This window comes from Scyliorhinus torazame, chromosome 7 (assembly GCF_047496885.1).
Source record: "Scyliorhinus torazame isolate Kashiwa2021f chromosome 7, sScyTor2.1, whole genome shotgun sequence".
NCBI lineage: Eukaryota > Metazoa > Chordata > Chondrichthyes > Carcharhiniformes > Scyliorhinidae > Scyliorhinus > Scyliorhinus torazame.
The window spans coordinates 86,702,806-86,720,494 of NC_092713.1; the positions used below are offsets into that span (position 1 = coordinate 86,702,806).

General features: G+C 45.6%; 1 protein-coding gene across 1 annotated transcript in view; it reads left to right on the plus strand.

The window, feature by feature from the left end:
• dab1a (DAB adaptor protein 1a) overlaps positions 1-17,689 on the plus strand; it is a 747,664-nt gene that overhangs the window by 716,438 nt on the left and 13,537 nt on the right. Inside the window, exons 22-23 of the mRNA XM_072512896.1 lie at positions 3,690-3,818; positions 12,508-12,671. Coding sequence (XP_072368997.1) covers positions 3,690-3,818; positions 12,508-12,671 — 293 coding nt within the window. The remainder of the gene's footprint in view (positions 1-3,689; positions 3,819-12,507; positions 12,672-17,689) is intronic.

A 17,689-nucleotide genomic window follows, 5' to 3' on the forward strand; every position in this document is an offset into this window, starting at 1 on the left:
TCTGTTCCTTTTTCTCAATTTCACTCAACAGGATTTGTTTATAATCTCTGTCCTTGTTCAAAACCTGGGACTGACTGTCTTCTAGAACCTCTTTTAGATCCCTGTCTTTGTCCTTGCCTGGGATCTTCTTCTGGGAACTCTTTCTGTACCATTCCCTGGTTTGGGATCTCCTTCTTGGTTTGGGAATTCCTTACTTTCCCTCTCCCCATATTCTGCTCCCTAGGACACCTCCAATACAATGGTGCTCCATTTCAGGTCACCTGACCTGCTCTTTCACATCGGTTCACTTCTTTGCTTCCTTTTCTCGGTCCATGGGCGCTGGGCCTGTTCCCAGCCTGAAGAGCATAAAAGTGGATGAGTTGCACATGTGTGGCTATTCCCAGCCAGCACATGTACAGAGGTTCCGAGGCCTGCCAGGAACTGTAGCCAACCGCGACTTCTGATTTAGGTAAGTATTTTGGGTTTCAAAATAGGTACGTTGTCAGCTCTTCCACCAGCTGAATGGAAAAATCCTTTTCCAGTTTCCATCGACACTTTTACACCTCAGTCGATAATATTAAAAGAATTCTTCTTTTAATACAGCACCAGAACAGGTCCTTCGGCCATCCAAGCCTGTACCGGTCATGATACCAACCTTTGCCAAAACCCTCAGCACTTCCTTGTGCCCTTTTCCTCTATACCCATCCTATCCATGTATTTCTCAGGATGCCTTTTGAACGCCATTAATGTATCTGCTTCCACAACCTCCCCTGGCAATGCGTTCCAGGCACTCACCACCCTCTGTGTAAAAAACCTGCCTCACACATCTCCTCTAAACTTTGCCCTATGGACCTTAAACCTATGCCCCCTGGTGACTGACCTCTCCACCCAGGGAAAGAGTGCCTGCCCATCCACTCTATCCATGCCCCTCATAATCTTGTAGACCTCATCACAAGTTTCATCACACTTGACAACCAGTAATGATCAGAATAACCATGATGATGGAAACATTTTAGAATTGCTCTGAGGGAGGGGATCATAATTTGCAAGAGCACAGATCAATCAATCAATTCTACGTGCAAAACTATTGTTTTCCCAAATTAAAACCATGATTCCTAATGTTATAGAATCAATAAAGAGTAAGGATTGATGCACAATGTTGAAATATGAACACAGTTGCTTGGATTCAATTGTTCATAATTTCTTTGTAACTTTACTTTTTATAATTTTTTGTTGTGACAAGAAACATATACATATATTTATAAGTCCAGAATCCATAAGCAAGCAAATTTCAATGTCTGTCAAGGTAGCAATCAATTTAAAGTGGGGGTCTTTTGCCATTCAGTAGACATTTAATTTGCTTTTGATCTCATTGAACGGTGCCCAACTACATTAAAAATGAAAATCAAACCACAATAGACTAACCTGCTGAGGAGCTTGCTTCACTGTTGTTGGCGAATTCCTGCTGGGAGATGATAAAATGCATTCCCTTTGCAGCTTGTGAGTGCTGAAAGATAGTCAATGGAAAGAAGAGTTTTAATAATGATGTATGTCACTGTATGGTTTCTTGCAGTGAATGAACAGGACCTTGTTCAAGCTTAAAAAGTAATTACCCAACTCCTTCGGAATTAATCAGTCAGGCTCTTTTTCTCCAAACTATTTTTGTGTGGCCGGTCTGTAAAGATGATAGATAAGAATAATATCTATGTTGTATATTACATGCAGAAATGATCATTTGCACAGTTGGCTGGAACATATAATGCTTCTATCATTGCTTGATTGACTTTCAAGAACATTGACAAAGACATTACACAATCTAATTCCAATGAGTGGTAGTGAGCAAGAGCCTAGCATCGGTGCCTATGGGCGGGATTTTTCCGGCGATCGGCGAATCCTGCCTGAGGTGAATGGACTTTTCCATTGTCCACTTCCCGCCCGAGGCGATATTGTGGTGGGCAGGATGGAAGAATCCAGGCCTATATTTACTGATGGATGATGGTAGTGGTGTGTGTGTGCATGGGGGCAGGGGAGGTCAATTTCAATAGGCCCTTGGCCAGCTTTGACAAAGAATCATCTGGACTCAAAACATTAGATCTTTTCTCTCCCTACAGATGCTGCCAGACCTGCTGAGATTTTCTAGAATTTTCTCTTTTGGTTTCAGATTCCAGCATCCACAGTAATTTGCCTTTATTCAATAGGCCCTTGGTTGGTTCCATTTTCTTTCCTCTGAAATGTCGAATTGAAAATTTAAACCTACAGTTCAGGAAATCACCAACGTGGAAATTGTTTAAATGCTATGAAATGAGTGGGGAATCCATTACAAGGGGGACACAGTCTCAAGATTTTAGCTCAGAAGTTTAGGAGAGAAATCAGGAGTCACATTTTCTACACAAAGGCTCGTGAAAATCTGAAACTGTCTCCCATAAAATGTTGTAGACACTAGGTTAATTAAATTTTCAAAACTGTGATTTCTACTTTTAGAATAAATGGTAAAAAGGAACATGCAACAAAAGATGAGTAAGTGCAGATGAGGTGAGCCGTCATCAAGTTGGATAGTGAAATGGATGCAAGGAATTAATTGGCATATAATTGTTCTTATGTTCTGAAAAGTTTGAAGCGATAGTCAAATGCACATATGTGAAAGCCAAAGAATTCTTTTAATATTATCGACTGAGGTGTAAAAGTGTTGATGGAAACTGGAAAAGGATTTTTCCATTCAGCCCGTGGAAGAGCTGACAACTTACCTATCGAGCTATTGAGTCCTGAAAAAATTATCATTTTAATAGAACCAACACTTTTTCAGGAGCTGTGGGGATCACACAGTTAGCTTCTAGCCAAAGAAATGGTGGATATTAATAGAGACATAATTAATATATTGATAATTGTGACACAATCTCATAATTTACTTTATTATTACCTTTATAATGTTCCTGACTTCTTGCAAGTCATCGGCCTGAATTTTATTGTTGTGATGGTGGCGAAACTGTCAAAATTCACTGTCGATGCTCTTGTGAAACTAATAGCAAGTTCTGGCATTTGCACATGTGCTGTTAAACACACAAATCCAGAACCACTGTCTGTGATCCCGCATTCCTCCACAAGGTGCTCTATTTGAAGTCCTCACAAATGGAGGAATGAAGCTATTAGCTTTATTGCACAAACCCTTGGAAAAAGTTTCACCTTCTAGGTATGTAACAATGTACTAAGTAATGATTATTGCTGAACAATCCCTCTGGCCCTGAAAAATAAATGTTGTATTGTGAAATGGAAATGCTCCCATACTGTAGTAAAAATATCATAGAATTTTTAGGAAATAAAATCTAATTTTGTGTGTGTTTATATTTCAGCTTTTATTCTTTATACCATGTGAATGTCCCAATCTTTATTTCAATTTCAGAAATATTATACAATCTGAATGATGAAATCTACTTGCTACTTCCTGGTTTGCTGTCTGTTTGAGTTATTCAATGTGATTGGCTAAATAATGACATCCCTGTTTCCACCAGAGATCCCCTATAGCTTGCGGCAGAATTAATTCAATGTCAGGAAAAGTGAAATCCACATGACAGAGATTGCTATATTTTAGTAGACAGCTTCAGGTCAGCAATGAGTCCTGTCACTTCACCGCTGAATACAAAATTCAGGCCATGAAGTTAATTTCAAATTTTTAAAATGTTGACTGGCAGCATGTAGTTTCTTTTAACCTTTAGGTTACACATTGAATGATGCTAAAGACTGTTCGAAGGCAGGCTTTAATGTAGGGGCCTTCATAGAAGTGGCCTATGCTGCTGTTGATTTCAGCGTTGGAGGTTGCAACGGTCTTCTGAATCTAAATCAAGGTACCTCTAACCTTCATAGGTTTTCATACAAAATTAAAACTGTATTTGTGCATTCTATATTTAAATTTAACTTTTAAATAAGTGTTAACCTGAATAAATATTAATAGTCCAATGGTAAAATGCGCTGTGCAACATTTACTGAGACATACAGATCAGGAAGGTCCCATGTTCTGTTCCTGATGTTGCGGGTCACAACCAGGGAAGTAGTCGATCAATACAATATGTTTTTTTAAAATATATTTCTGTTGTCATTTTTCAGTTTTTACAGCGTAACAACTGAATCTATGGTGCGCCTGGTATTTACGTATGGAGTCCCTTCTCATTTACAGAGATTTTTACATGCGTTCCGTCCATTTGCCCTTCCCCACTTTGGTAGTCCTAGCCCGTCCCTTCCTCCTTTTTCCCCTTGTTTTGTTCTGTGACTCCCTTGGGTTCCCTCCTCTCCCCTTCTCCTTCTGCCCCTCTCCATTGTGTGTGTTTCTTATTTATTTTCCTTCTTCTTTCCCCACCCTCTCCCCCCCCCCCGTCATAATATACACATCAGTATATGATGGTGCAGAGACACACACTGACTGACACACTGCAAGACCAATCAACACACACAACACAGCAGCCAATCACCAGTTAGGGCACGGTCACTATAAAGACAGAGGGCACTAGTTTTCCTGTTCATTCAGGATGCAGCCTCTGAGACAGACAGAGCCCACAGTCAGTAGCACAAACATCCACCATGTGCTAGCAGTATAGGCTGATCAGGTTAGGCATAGGTCTTTAGTCAATCTAACATAGTGTCGACCCACAGTGCAAGTATGTTTAATAGCTCTTAGTTAAATAAAATAGAGTTGTACTCTTACAAGTGTTGGTAGCCTGCCTATGTTACTGCTAAGGTAAACACAGTCTCCACAGATCCAGAGTACGCAACACATCTTGGTACCAGTATGTGATGTTAGAGTTTAATAGATCTACCTTCAAGTGATCTGCGTTCGACCAGCAATCAGCCATCCGGTAGTATGGACAGCGTCCGCCCTCCCCCGCCGCTCCGCATCACCGGCAACCTCGGTGCAAACTGGAAAATCTTTAAACAACGATTCCAGCTATACCTCGAAGCTACAGACCTGGAAGCTGCCTCAGACGCCAGGAAGATTGCTCTCTTCCTTTCCACGGCCGGGGACCACGCCATCCATATCTTCAACTCTCTCACTTTCGCTGAAGGTGAAGGCAAGTCCAAGTTCAAGACAGTCCTGCTCAAATTCGACAGTCACTGTGACATCGAGGTAAATGAAAGTTTTGAGTGCTATGTCTTTCAACAGCATCTATAGGGTAAGGATGAACCTTTTCATTCTTTCCTCACCCACCTTCACATCCTCGCGCAGTCCTGCAATTACGGCTCCACCTCCGACTCGATGATCCGTGACCAGATCGTTTTTGGTGTGCAATCGGACCCCCTACGCCAGCAGCTCCTCAAGGTTAAACAGCTCACCCTTGCGATAGCCATCGAGACCTGCGTTCTGCATGAACACGCCACTAATCGATACTCGCACATTCAAGCGGCTGAAATGGCGCGGCAAGGTCCCCACAAGGCAGAGTGGGTGCAAGCCATTAAACAACTCCAGGGCCTAAACCTGGATGAGGGCGGCCATTTCGCGCGCTTTTCGCAGGCTCCCGCGACTGCACCGCGCATGCGCGGTGGCGTACCGAACATTCTGACGTCACGACGTGTGGCAACTGTGGCTCCGCCCACTTAAAGCGGCAATGTCCTGGAAAATCCCGACGCTGTCTCCAATGTGGCAAGCTTGGCCACTATGCAGCCCTATGCAGGTCTGCTCAACCTACTACCTCTCGTCGCTCCAACCAGCCACGCAGGGATGTCCGAACCATCCAGCCACCGGTCACCGATTCCGACTCCGACTTGATTCCGGACCTTGACACCGAGGACCCTAAAGCACCATTTTGGGGGTAAGCATCATCACCAAACACAAGATGCTCCAGAAGACAAAAACCAAGTCTCTCCCAATATTCAGCATTGATCCGGACGACGAGTGGTGTGCTACCCTCACGGTCAACCGATCCTGCATCCGATTCCGCCTGGACACCGGCGCAACAGCCAACCTCATTGCGCGGTCTGACCTCGAAAGCCTCCATGTCAAGCCTACCATCCTGCCGTCTGCCTGCCAGTTTCTGGACTATAATGGCAATGCCATTGCTGCCAGTGGCTCTTGCCAGCTTGAAGTGTTGCACCGGTCATTAAAGGCTAACCTGCCATTCGAAATAGTGAGATCCACTAAAGCCTCCCTGCTTGGTGCTCAGGCGTGCAAACTTCTAAACCTTGTCCAAAGGGTTCACTCCCTGTCACCCGCTGACGCTTCCGCATCTCAGGACGCTGACTTTCGGACACAGCTGAACGTCATCATCACCCGATACCACGGTGTATTCGAGGGCATGGGCACACTCCCATACATTTATAAAATCGTGTTAAAACCAAATGCCACGCCTGTGGTGCACGCACTTCGCAGGGTACCAGCACCCCTCAAGGACCGCCTCAAGCAGCAGCTGCAGGACCTCCAGGACCAGGGTGTAATTTCAAAAGTTACAGAAATGACTGACTGGGTCAGCTCTATGGTGTGCGTGAAAAAAAACATCCGGTGAATCACGCAGATGTATTGATCCCAAGGACCTCAACCGCAATATTATGAGAGAACACTATCCCATTCGAAAGCGCGAAGAACTCACTTGCGAGATGGCTCGTGCCAAATCTTTCACCAAGCTAGACGCATCCAAGGGGTTCTGGTAGATCCAACTCGACGCATCCAGTCGGCAGCTCTGCACCTTTAACACTCCATTTGGCCGGTATTGCTACAACCGGATGCCGTTTGGCATCATCTCTGCATCGGAGGTGTTCCACAGAATAATGGAGCAGATGATGGAAGGTATCGAAGGGGTTCGCGTATATGTGGACAACATCATCGTCTGGTCTACCACCCCACAGGAGCACATTGATCGCCTCCAACACGTCTTCCGCCAAATCCATGAGCATGGCCTCCGCCTCAACAGGGCTAAATGCTCCTTTGGTCAAACAGAACTTAAATTCCTCGGAGACCACATTTCACAGTTCGGCGTGCAGCCGGATGCTGACAAGGTATCTGCCATCAAGGCCATGAAGACACCGGAGGACAAGAAGGCAGTCCTCCGCTTCCTGGGCATGGTCAATTTCCTGGGGAAATTCATCCCTAACCTCGCCTCCCACACCACTGCTCTCAGGAACCTGGTTATGAAGATGACCGATTTCCAATGGCTCCCGCCCACGATCAAGAATGGCGGGAACGCAGGGCGAAGCTGACCAAAGCCCCGGTGTTAGCATTTTTCGATCCAGCCAAAGAAATAAAGATCTCCACGGATGCCAGTCAGTCCAGCATTGGAGCAGTCCTTCAATGTGACGACGCCTCCTCATGGGCTCCTGTCGCATATGCGTCACGTGCACTGATGCCCACCGAACAACACTATGCGCAAATTGAAAAAGAGTGCCTGGGCCTTCTTACCGGAGTCGTCAAATTCCATGACTATGTCTATGGACAGTCGAGACTGGTCAATATCATTCAAAAAGACCTTAACGACATGACGCCGCGCCTGCAGCGCATTCTCCTTAAACTCAGGCGGTACGACTTCGAACACATCTACACCCCGGGTAAGAAGCTCATTGTCGCCGATGCACTCTCCCGATCTGTCACCACACCCTGCAACCCAGCGGGCTTCGTGTGCCAGATTGATGCTCAGGTGGCATTCGCCGCATCCAATCTGCCCGCCACGGACGAATGACTCATCCAGATTCATCGTGAGACGGCCAACGATCCCCTGCTCCAACGTGACATGCGCCACCTGACAGACGGGTGGCTCAAGGGCCAATGCCTTCAATTCTATAACATTAAAGATGACCTGGCAGTGGTAGATGGAATTCTACTAAAGCTGGACAGGATCGTCATTCCACACAGCATGCGGAACCTCGTCCTTGAGCAGCACCATGAGGGCCACCTGGGAGTGGAGAAATGCCGCCGACGGGCCCGTGAGGCAGTGTACTGGCCTGGAATCAACGAGGACATTGCCAACGCCGTTCTTAACTGCCCAACATGCCAGCGTTTCCAGCCTGCTCAGCCAAGGGAGACCTTGCAACCCCATGAGTTGGTCATGTCCCCCTGGACCAAAGTGGGCATCGACCTGTTCCATGCACTTGGCCGGGCCTACGTCCTCATAGTGGACTATTTCTCAAGCTACCCGGGGGTAGTTAGGCTACACGACCTCACCTCAATTGCGGTAATTCGGGCGTGCAAGGAAACCTTCGCTCGCCATGGCATCCCGCTCACGGTCATGTCCGACAATGGCCCGTGTTTTGCCAGTCAGGAGTGGTCCAATTTTGCCAAACAATACAACTTCACACATGTCACGTCCAGTCCCCATTACCCCCAATCCAATGGCAAAGCTGAAAAGGGGGTGCACATTGTCAAACGACTCCTGTGCAAGGCGGCCGATGCAGGATCCGATTTTTACCTCGCCCTGCTTGCTTACAGATCAGCTCCATTGTCCACCGGCCTGTCACCGGCTCAATTCTTGATGAATCGCACGCTGCGGACGACGGTGCCGGCCATTCATGTCCCGGATTCGGACAAACTTCCGGTCCTTCATCGAATGCAGTTGTCTCGGGTCCAACTCAAATCGGCGTACGATGCCCGCGCCACTGATCTCCCTGCTCTGGCTCCTGTTGACGAGGTCTGTGTCCAACTTCCCGATGGTGGTTGGTCCGCCACCGCTGTGGTGCTCAGACAAGTGACCCCCAGGTCATTTTTGGTTCGCCTACAAGACGACTCTCTTCTTCGCCGAAATAGGCGGACACTACGACTCCTTCCTCGCTCGCCACCAGATCATCATGTCCTGCCTCGCCGTCACGTCGAACCCGTCACGGACTTTGCAGATCTCCCTTTCGCTCTGCCACCCTCTGAGTCTGACACAGTCCCGCCCATTCCAGAACAGGAGGCCCCTGACCCATCCTTGAGGCGGTCAACTAGAATTTGTCGCCCACGTCAGAGACTGAATTTATCATAGATTATCATAGAATTTACAGTGCAGAAGGAGGCCATTTAGCCCATCAAGTCTGCACCGCCTCTTGGAAAGAGCACCCTACCCAAGGTCAACACCTCCACCCTATCCCCATAACCCAGAAACCCCATCCAACACTAACGGCAATTCTGGACACTAAGGGCAATTTATCATGGCCAATCCACCTAACCTGCACATCTTTGGACTGTGGGAGGAAACCGGAGCACCCGGAGGAAACCCACGCACACACGGGGAGGATGTGCAGACTCCGCACGGACAGTGACCCAAGCCGGAATCGAACCTGGGACCCTGGAGCTGTGAAGCAATTGTGCTATCCACAATGCTACCATGCTGCCCTTGAAAACCCGATTGAAATGTCGATCGCATTTTGTTTTGAGTTCCTGCCTCGGTTTGTGGTTGTCTCAGTTCATTCGCCTCCATCCCTATTACCTATATTTATGAACTGCCTGAATTCATGGAATCTTTGGACTCATGAACTGATTGTTTCGTTACCCTGTCTGATTAACTCACTGGTTTGTACATACTGTTGTTCTAGTTATATTTTGTGTTACATCCTGTCCATCTGCACTAGACACCTTCCAATGTAAATATCTTAGAATGTCTGTACATAGTCCTGTAAATATGCTTGCATGTGCCACACATAGTTAGGAACATTCACATACTACATTATTTATTGCCATGAACACACATTTTTTTTTTAGAAAAGGGGGGATGTCATAATATACTCATCAGTATATGATGGTGCAGAGACACACACTGACTGACACACTGCAAGACCAATCAACACACACAACACAGCAGCCAATCACCAGTTAAGGCACGGTCACTATAAAGACAGAGGGCACTAGTTTTCCCGCTCATTCGGGATGCAGCCTCTGAGACAGACAGAGCCCGCAGTCAGTAGCACAAACATCCACCATGTGCTAGCAGTATAGGCTGGTCAGGTTAGGCATAGGTCTTCAGTCAATCTAACATAGTGTCGACCCACAGTGCAAGTACGTTTAACAGCTCTTAGTTAAATAAAATAGAGTTGTACTATTACAAGTGTTGGTAGCCTGTCTATGTTACTGCTAAGGTAAACACAGTCTCCACAGATCCAGAGTACCCAACACATCACCCCCCCCCCCCCACCCCCCTTTCTTCCTGTTCGCTATTGGCCTCAATCAGGTCTTGGAACAGACTGATGAATTTGATTAATAGTTGTATGCTTGTTTGTTTTCTTCACATACTGCTTTTCCCTTTGGGGGCTATTGGGAACTTGTTGGAAGGATTATCCTGTTTGAGTTGAAACATAAACACACCTTTCCTGACCAAGAATTCCTGGGCCTGGATTTTACGTATCCCTGCCGGGTGTGTTTTCAGCAGGGATAGATACAAACCCCACCATCTTCCCACCAACCTCTGAGCTCAGCCCCATAATACAGGCTATGACTGGTGTCAAAACTGTCCGCCCTCTTGACATATTTAAATGAATAATCAAGGGTCAATTGAGCTTGTTAACAAGCCAATTATCCCTGATAACCCATGGCCGAATACGGTTGGCATGGTTCTTCAGGCAAGAGTATGCAGGTCATTTTTCTGGAGAACATTTTATAAGGGTAGGAAGGAAAGGGTGCGGTGCCCTTTGCACTTTGGGAAGTATCCCCTCTAAGATTGCGCCCCCTTATTTCCTACCTGCCTGTTTTATACAACACACCAAACCCCACCTCCACATACCCCCTAAACTGCCCAAATCCGCCCTGCACATAAGCCATTTTCTCGGGTCTGTATGCAATCCCGGCAGTGCCTACAAATGCAACCTTGGCACTGTCAGGACTGCTGGACTGTCGACCAGTCGGATTGGCCAGCAGCTCCCGACAGCAGAACATCCTCCCCAGTGAGGGACGGAAGTCTGACTGGCAGACCATTTAACACAATACCTACTTTCCTTCTAGGTTGGGGGGAGATGCGGTGAGCCATCATCCCCTGCCCCCCACCTCCACATGCACAAAATATACTGGCCCTGGAGTGGGTTTGAACCAGGTGTTTCTGGCTCAGTAGCAGGCCACAAGACCTCCACAAATGTAGACTAGATTTGGGTGAAATCCAATATGGATCCACAACTGATTGCTCTCCGGTGATTACCTCTGTAATGTATGCATAAGTAGAGGTCTTGTGAAAACAGGATAGAAACCAGTTTGGATCACCTTTCTCTCAAGTTAGCACAGATATATTGTTCCTTATTTTATTCCTCCCTATGCTCTCCTGCCCTGTTTTGCTTACATGTAGACTGCTTTGGGCGCTGGTTTAACTCAGTTGGCTAGACAGATAGTTTGTGATGCACAGCGAGGTTAGCAGTGCGGGTGCAACTACTGTACCGGCTGAGGTTATTCATGAAGGCCCCACCTTCTGAACCTTGCCCCTCGCCTGAGGTACGGTGTTCCTCAGGTTAAATCAGCACCAGTCCGTTCTCCCTCTCAGAGGGAAAAGCAGCCTATGGTCATCTGGGAATAAGGCCATTTTACTAGTTTAAAGTCTTTGCCACCTCCCTATTTACCCTTTCCATTTGGACACAGGTACCATCCTGGTTCAGATGGAGTCCATCCCATCGGGAAAATTCCTTCCTGCCCCAGTGCTAGTGTCAGTATTTTATGGAAAACCCATCTCTCCACACCAACCTTTTAGCTACACGTTATGGGTATGCACACTCTCGAAAATCGGCCATTTGTGTGAGGAACCAGAGGAGAAGTGTTATGGAACCCGGACCAGACCCTAATTTGTATCAGGAAAGCGGACGAGAAACCCCAACAATTTTCTATTTGTAAACTGTGAGAAAAGGATTCTTCGCCCCAGGAGTGATTCCACTGACTAATAAGGATCTTTTATATGAACACAAACTTTATTATTAACAAAGTATTAACCACATTAACATCACTGAAAAAGAGCTCTACAATTAACAGTTAAACAATTCTTAAGAAAAGGGGAAACACGTTAACTACTACATTATGCCATCTCTGTTTCCAATTAAGTGAAGCCCATTACAGATCAAAAACCACTTAGAAATAAAGTTAGCAAACACAGGGTTACTTGTATAGAGATTTCTTGGAAAGGCTGGTTGGCGAGAGAGACCCTTTCAAAGACAGCCTAAAGGTCCTTCAGTCTTTGGCGGACTCTTGCTCAACCTGACAGCATTTGGCAAACCTGCTGCTCAACTTAAAAACTTTCTAGCAGGCTGCTAAACCTATATCAAACTGCAAAGCAGGACAGACCTGGCTCCTCACATAAATTACATCATCTTTATCCCACTCAAATCTCATGACCTCCTTACCTAAGTTTAAACACAATTTGTCAAATGATCTACTCTCCAAGGAATCTCCAGCAATCATAACAAAGTTTGTTTGCAAACAATTACATGGTTGGGATAAATGATTATCCCATTTTTCCAACATTTTCAGATGCACTGCCTGCTTAAATGTTGAACCAGATCTATATTTTTAAAAATACATCTAGAGATGAGAAAATTGATGGAATAGAGCAGAGGATGAGTATATTTTTATTCACTTTTCCTTCACAATGAATTCTAATTGTGTATCTATTTTTCCAGGTGGTATTTCCCAATCAAACTATACTGAAGACTTTATAGTATTTGTGCGAGGGGGAGCAAGCGAGCATGTGACAACACTTGCTCACAAACAGATTCCAACTGTAGAACTGATGCAGGAATGGGGAGATGCGGTCGAGTACAACCCAGAAGTTATTAAATTTAAGGTAATATTTTCATCTATTGAGTGAAGTTCAGCACTTGAATTAATAAAGGGAATTTTCATACACTGTGTATTACAATTGCTTATTGTTGAATCACCCAAGGTTTTATTTAATAAGCATCTTTGTTACTTTTCTTATCATGATGTGTGATAAACGATCACCGGCCAGATTTTCCATTCCTGAGACTAAGTGTTGACCCCAGGACAAGATTCGTGGAGTTCTATGACAGCAGAATTGGTGCCGCACCTGGATCAATTCAATGACCGTTGAGGGGCTAGCACCATTTCACTGTGGAACATGATCGATTCCACAGTGCCTGATTCGCCGTAGTTGGGATTGATACTCGAGAGGCTGACAAGCTGCAGCATGTATTATCACTCCATTGCCCTCAAACACTCATCCCAGCCAGCTAGATGGCACTGGTTGCGCTGGAGAGCACCCATCCCATTGATGGGTCGGCTGGGGCCAGAGCGTACCTAGGAGGGGTGGCCTGGGAGGCACCATGCGACCCGTGACGCCAGGTACACAGTGTGCAACCACATGGCTGCCTGGCAGGCTGTGGCAATGGTATTCCATGCCCATCCACCCCGACCCCACGGTCCATCTCCTGGCCGTCCCCCGCTATTCCCCCCGACCCTGGCAGATGCCCCTCCCCCTGGCCAGCAACACAACAGTCAGCACATTTTAGCGATGTTGGACACTTTCCATACCCCTCTCTCCCCATCATCAGCCACGGTGTCTGTTTCACGATTTTTGAAAGCACAAAGTGAACCTCGCCATTGGGAATTCCCCCCAGTGCAGTCGGAGGAGAATCGCAGAGGCCCCGGAGAATACTGGATCAGACCCTCTAATGATATACCAACGGCGTTTACTGTACGTGTGGAGTGGAACACATTGATGCCACTATCAAGGTACTAGAGAATTGTGATTTGACATGAACCTGGCGCCAGCCACGACTTCGGCATCAAAACCGATTTTCCACCCGATTCCGGCATCAGCCGATGGAGAATCCCGCCCCACGTTTTGAACACCAATACAGAGTTTTACAGTGTAGTAGGGTGCAGGGTGACAGCTGCTTTGTTGAAATCCAATGCAAAACATGATGGTCTGAAGAATTGGATTTATATTTTGCTTACCACCCAGCAGGCAAGTTTCATAGTGGTTCAGGCAAAGATCTGAGAGCGAGTCACCCACATTTGCTCAATCACAGCATGTTCCAGAGAAACCAATGAATGAAAAGGTCTCTGATTGTGGTTTTTATTGCTAGTTGAGATTTTGAATATTTTAGAGGGCATGGCAACATAGTGTTTAGCTCTACTGCCTCACACACCTAGGATTCAGGATTGATTCAGGGTGACTATGTGGGGTTTGCACGTTCACCCCATGTCACAGAATCATAGAATTTGCAGTGCAGAAGGAGTCTTAACGGCCCATCGAGTCTACACCAGCCCTTGAAAGAGTACCCTACCTAAGCCCACGCCTCCATCTTATCTTCATAACTCAGTAACCCCACCAAACCTTTGGACACTAAGGACCAATTTAGCATGGCCAATCTACTTAGCCCACGCAGACACGGGGAGAAAGTGCAAACTTCACACAGGCAGTCATCCGAGGCTGGAATTGAACCCAGGTCCCTGGAGCTGTTTGCGTGGGTTTCCTTTGGGTGCTTCGGTTTCCTCCCACAGTCCAAAGATGTGCATGTTAAGTGGATTGGCCATGCTAAATTGCCCTTTGGAGTCCAAAGATGTGCAGGTTGGGTGGATTGGCCATGAAAAATGCACAGGGTTGTAGGGGATAGGCCAGGGGGGTAGACCTGGGTGGAGTGGATTCTCTTAAGGCTAATGTTCAGGTTCAGTCAGCAGTTAAGAAGGCAAATGCAATGTTAGCATTCATGCCAAGAGGGCTAGAATACAAGACCAGGGATGTACTTCTGAGGCTGTATAAGGCTTTGGTCAGACACCATTTGGAGTATTGTGAGCAGTTTTGGTCCCTGGATTTAAGGAAGGATGTGCTTGCCTTGGAAAGGGTCCAGAGGAGGTTCACAAGAATGATCCCTGGAATGAAGAACTTGTCGTTTGAGGAACAGTTGAGGACTCTGGGTCCATACTCGTTGGAGATTAAAAGGATGAGGGGGGATCTTATTGAAACTTACAGGATACTTTGAGGCCTAGATAGAGTTGATGTGGAAAAACTAGAACCAGAGAACACCATCTCAGACTAAAGGGACGATCCTTTAAAACAGAGATGAGGAGGAATTTCTTCAGCCAGCGGGTGGTGAATCTGTGGAACTCTTTGCCGCAGAAGGCTGTGGAGGCCAAATCACTGAGTGTCTTTAGGACAGAGATAGATAGGTTCTTGATTAATAAGGGGATCAGGGGTTATGGGGAGAAGGCAGGAGAATGGGGATGAGAAAATATCAGCCATGATTGAGCCGATGGGCCGAGTGGCCTAATTCTGCTCCTATGTCTTATGAGTGCTTTTCAGAGGGTCAATCAGACTCAATGGGCCAAATGGCCTCCTTCTGCACATAAGGATTCTTTGGAATACCAAAATGCCTGATGTAAAACACAGATAGAAAAGCTAATGGTTCTGGATCAAAACCCACAAAGCCAGTATTAAAACAGCACAAAAAGAACAAATTAAAAGTTCCCTGGAGAAATTTCATTAATTCAGAGAAACCTCCATTTTCCAATTCTAGTTACGCAACTGAATTTTCATGAGATTGCACAGCTTCTGGAGAATAATCCCACCCTGCATAATATAAATCAAATTCCCAGCCCAGAAAAGGTTCAATTTATGTTATTCATACTGTGCTTGTCATCATTCCCATACTGGGGTATTGCTGCACGCAGAACATGAAACAAAAATTTGTGGTCTGTCAATTATTTGTCAATTATTCTTTCCACGAGAGTTTTAAGTTGAAAAAAAAAGCATATAAGGAGGCAAACTTCAATGATGGCCCCGAAGGTTGGGATAAATTCAGAATCCAAAAAGGAGGACTAATAAGATAACAAAAAGGGAGAAAATAAGCTTTGAGGGCAAACTGGCAAGGAATATAAAAACTGATAATAAGAGCTTTTTGAAATATATAAAAAGGAAGAGAGAGGATAAAGTGAACAGTGGCCCCTCAGAAAATGATTCTGGATGGATAATTATGGGGCACAAGGAAATGGCAGGGGAGTTAAACAGATATTTTGCATCAGTCTTTATGGTGGAAGATACTTTGAACATCCCATTAATACTAAGGAATATGGGGGAGGAATTAAAAACCATCACCATCACTAGAGAAGTAGTATTAGACAAACTAATGAGACTAAAGTTAGGTTAGTCCCCTTTCCCTGATGACTTGCAACCTATGACCCTAAAAGAAGCAGCTACAGAGATAATGGATGCATTGGTTATAATTTTCCAAAAATCCTTGACTTCTGAAAAAGTACCGGATGATTGGAAAACTGTCAATGTGGCACTCCTATTCAACAAGGGAGCGAGGCAAAAAGTGAGTAATTATAGGTTGATTGGCTGAACATCCATTGTTGGAAAAATATTGAAATCAATTATTAAGGCAGTAATAGCGGCACATTTGGAAATTATAATCTAATATAGCAGTCAGCATTTCTTAATGAAAGGGAAATCCCTTCTGACTAATTTATAAGAGTTTTTGAGGAAGTCTCAAAAAGAGTGGATAGAGGGGAACCAGTAGATGTGTTGCATTTGGACTTCCAGAAGGCATTCAACAAGATACCTCACAAAAGATTAAGTCATAAGATAAGAGCCCATGGTGTTGGAGGTAACATATTGGCATGGATAGAGATTTGGCTAATGAGCAGGAAATAACGAGTGAGAATAAGGGGTTCTTTTTCAGGTTGGCATTCCAGTGGGGTTCCACAGGGATCAGTGCTGGGCCACAGCTGTTTACAATATATATTAATGTCTTGGAGGAAAAAAAGCAAATGTACTATTGCCAAATTTGCAGATGACACAAAAATAGGTGGAAAGACAAGTTGCGAGAGGAATAAAGAGATGCGGGAGGCATAGTGGCACAGTGGTTAGCACTGCTGCCTCACAGCTCCAGGGACCCTGGTTTAATTGGGTAACAAGCACTTTCTCCCCATGTCTGCGTGGGTTCCTCCGGGTGCTCTGTTGTCCTCCCACTGTCCAAAGGTGTGCAGCTTCGGTGGATTGTCCATACTAAATTGCCCCTCAGAGTCCAGGGATGTGCAGGTTCGGTTAGATTATGGGGATAGGTAGGAGTGGACACTTGTAAATGCTCATTCGAGGGGTCGGTGCAGACTCGATGGGCCAAATGGCCTCCTTCTGCAGTGTAGGGATTCTATGATTATATGAGTCGGCGAAACATTGGCAAATGGAGTCTCATGTGGAAAATTGTGAAGTTGTTCGTTTTGGAAATGAGACCAAAAGAACAGCATGCTATTTAAATGGAGAAAAACTGCAGAAAGCTGTGACACAGGGAATTGAACGAAACACAGAAAGCTAGCACATAAGTACAGCAGGTAATCTGGAAGGCTAATGGAATGTTGGCCCTTACTTCAAGAAGGTTGGAGTAGAAGAGTAGGGAAGGCTTGGTGCAACTGTACAAGGTATTGGTGAGGCCATATCTGGAGCACTGGGAGCGGTTTTGGTCCCCTTAGTTAATGAAATATATTATTTCACTGCAGATGGTTCAGAGGAGGTTCATTGGGATGATCCCTGGTATGGCGGGATTGTCTAATGAGCAAAGGTTAAACAGGTTGGGATTCTACTCGTTGGAATTTAGAAGAATGTAAGGTGATCTCATTGAAACATATAGGATTCTTAAAGGGCTTGACAGGGTAAATGCTGAATGGGCGTTTCCCCTCATGGGAGAGTCAAGGGCCATTAGTGGACTCAGAATAGAGGGGTTCTCATTTAAGCCGGATGAGGAGTAATTTCTTACCTCAGAGGGGAATGAGTTTTTGGAAGTCTTTGCCACAGAGACTGTGGGTGCAGACGGTGTATATTTAAGGCTGAGATAGATCCGTGAT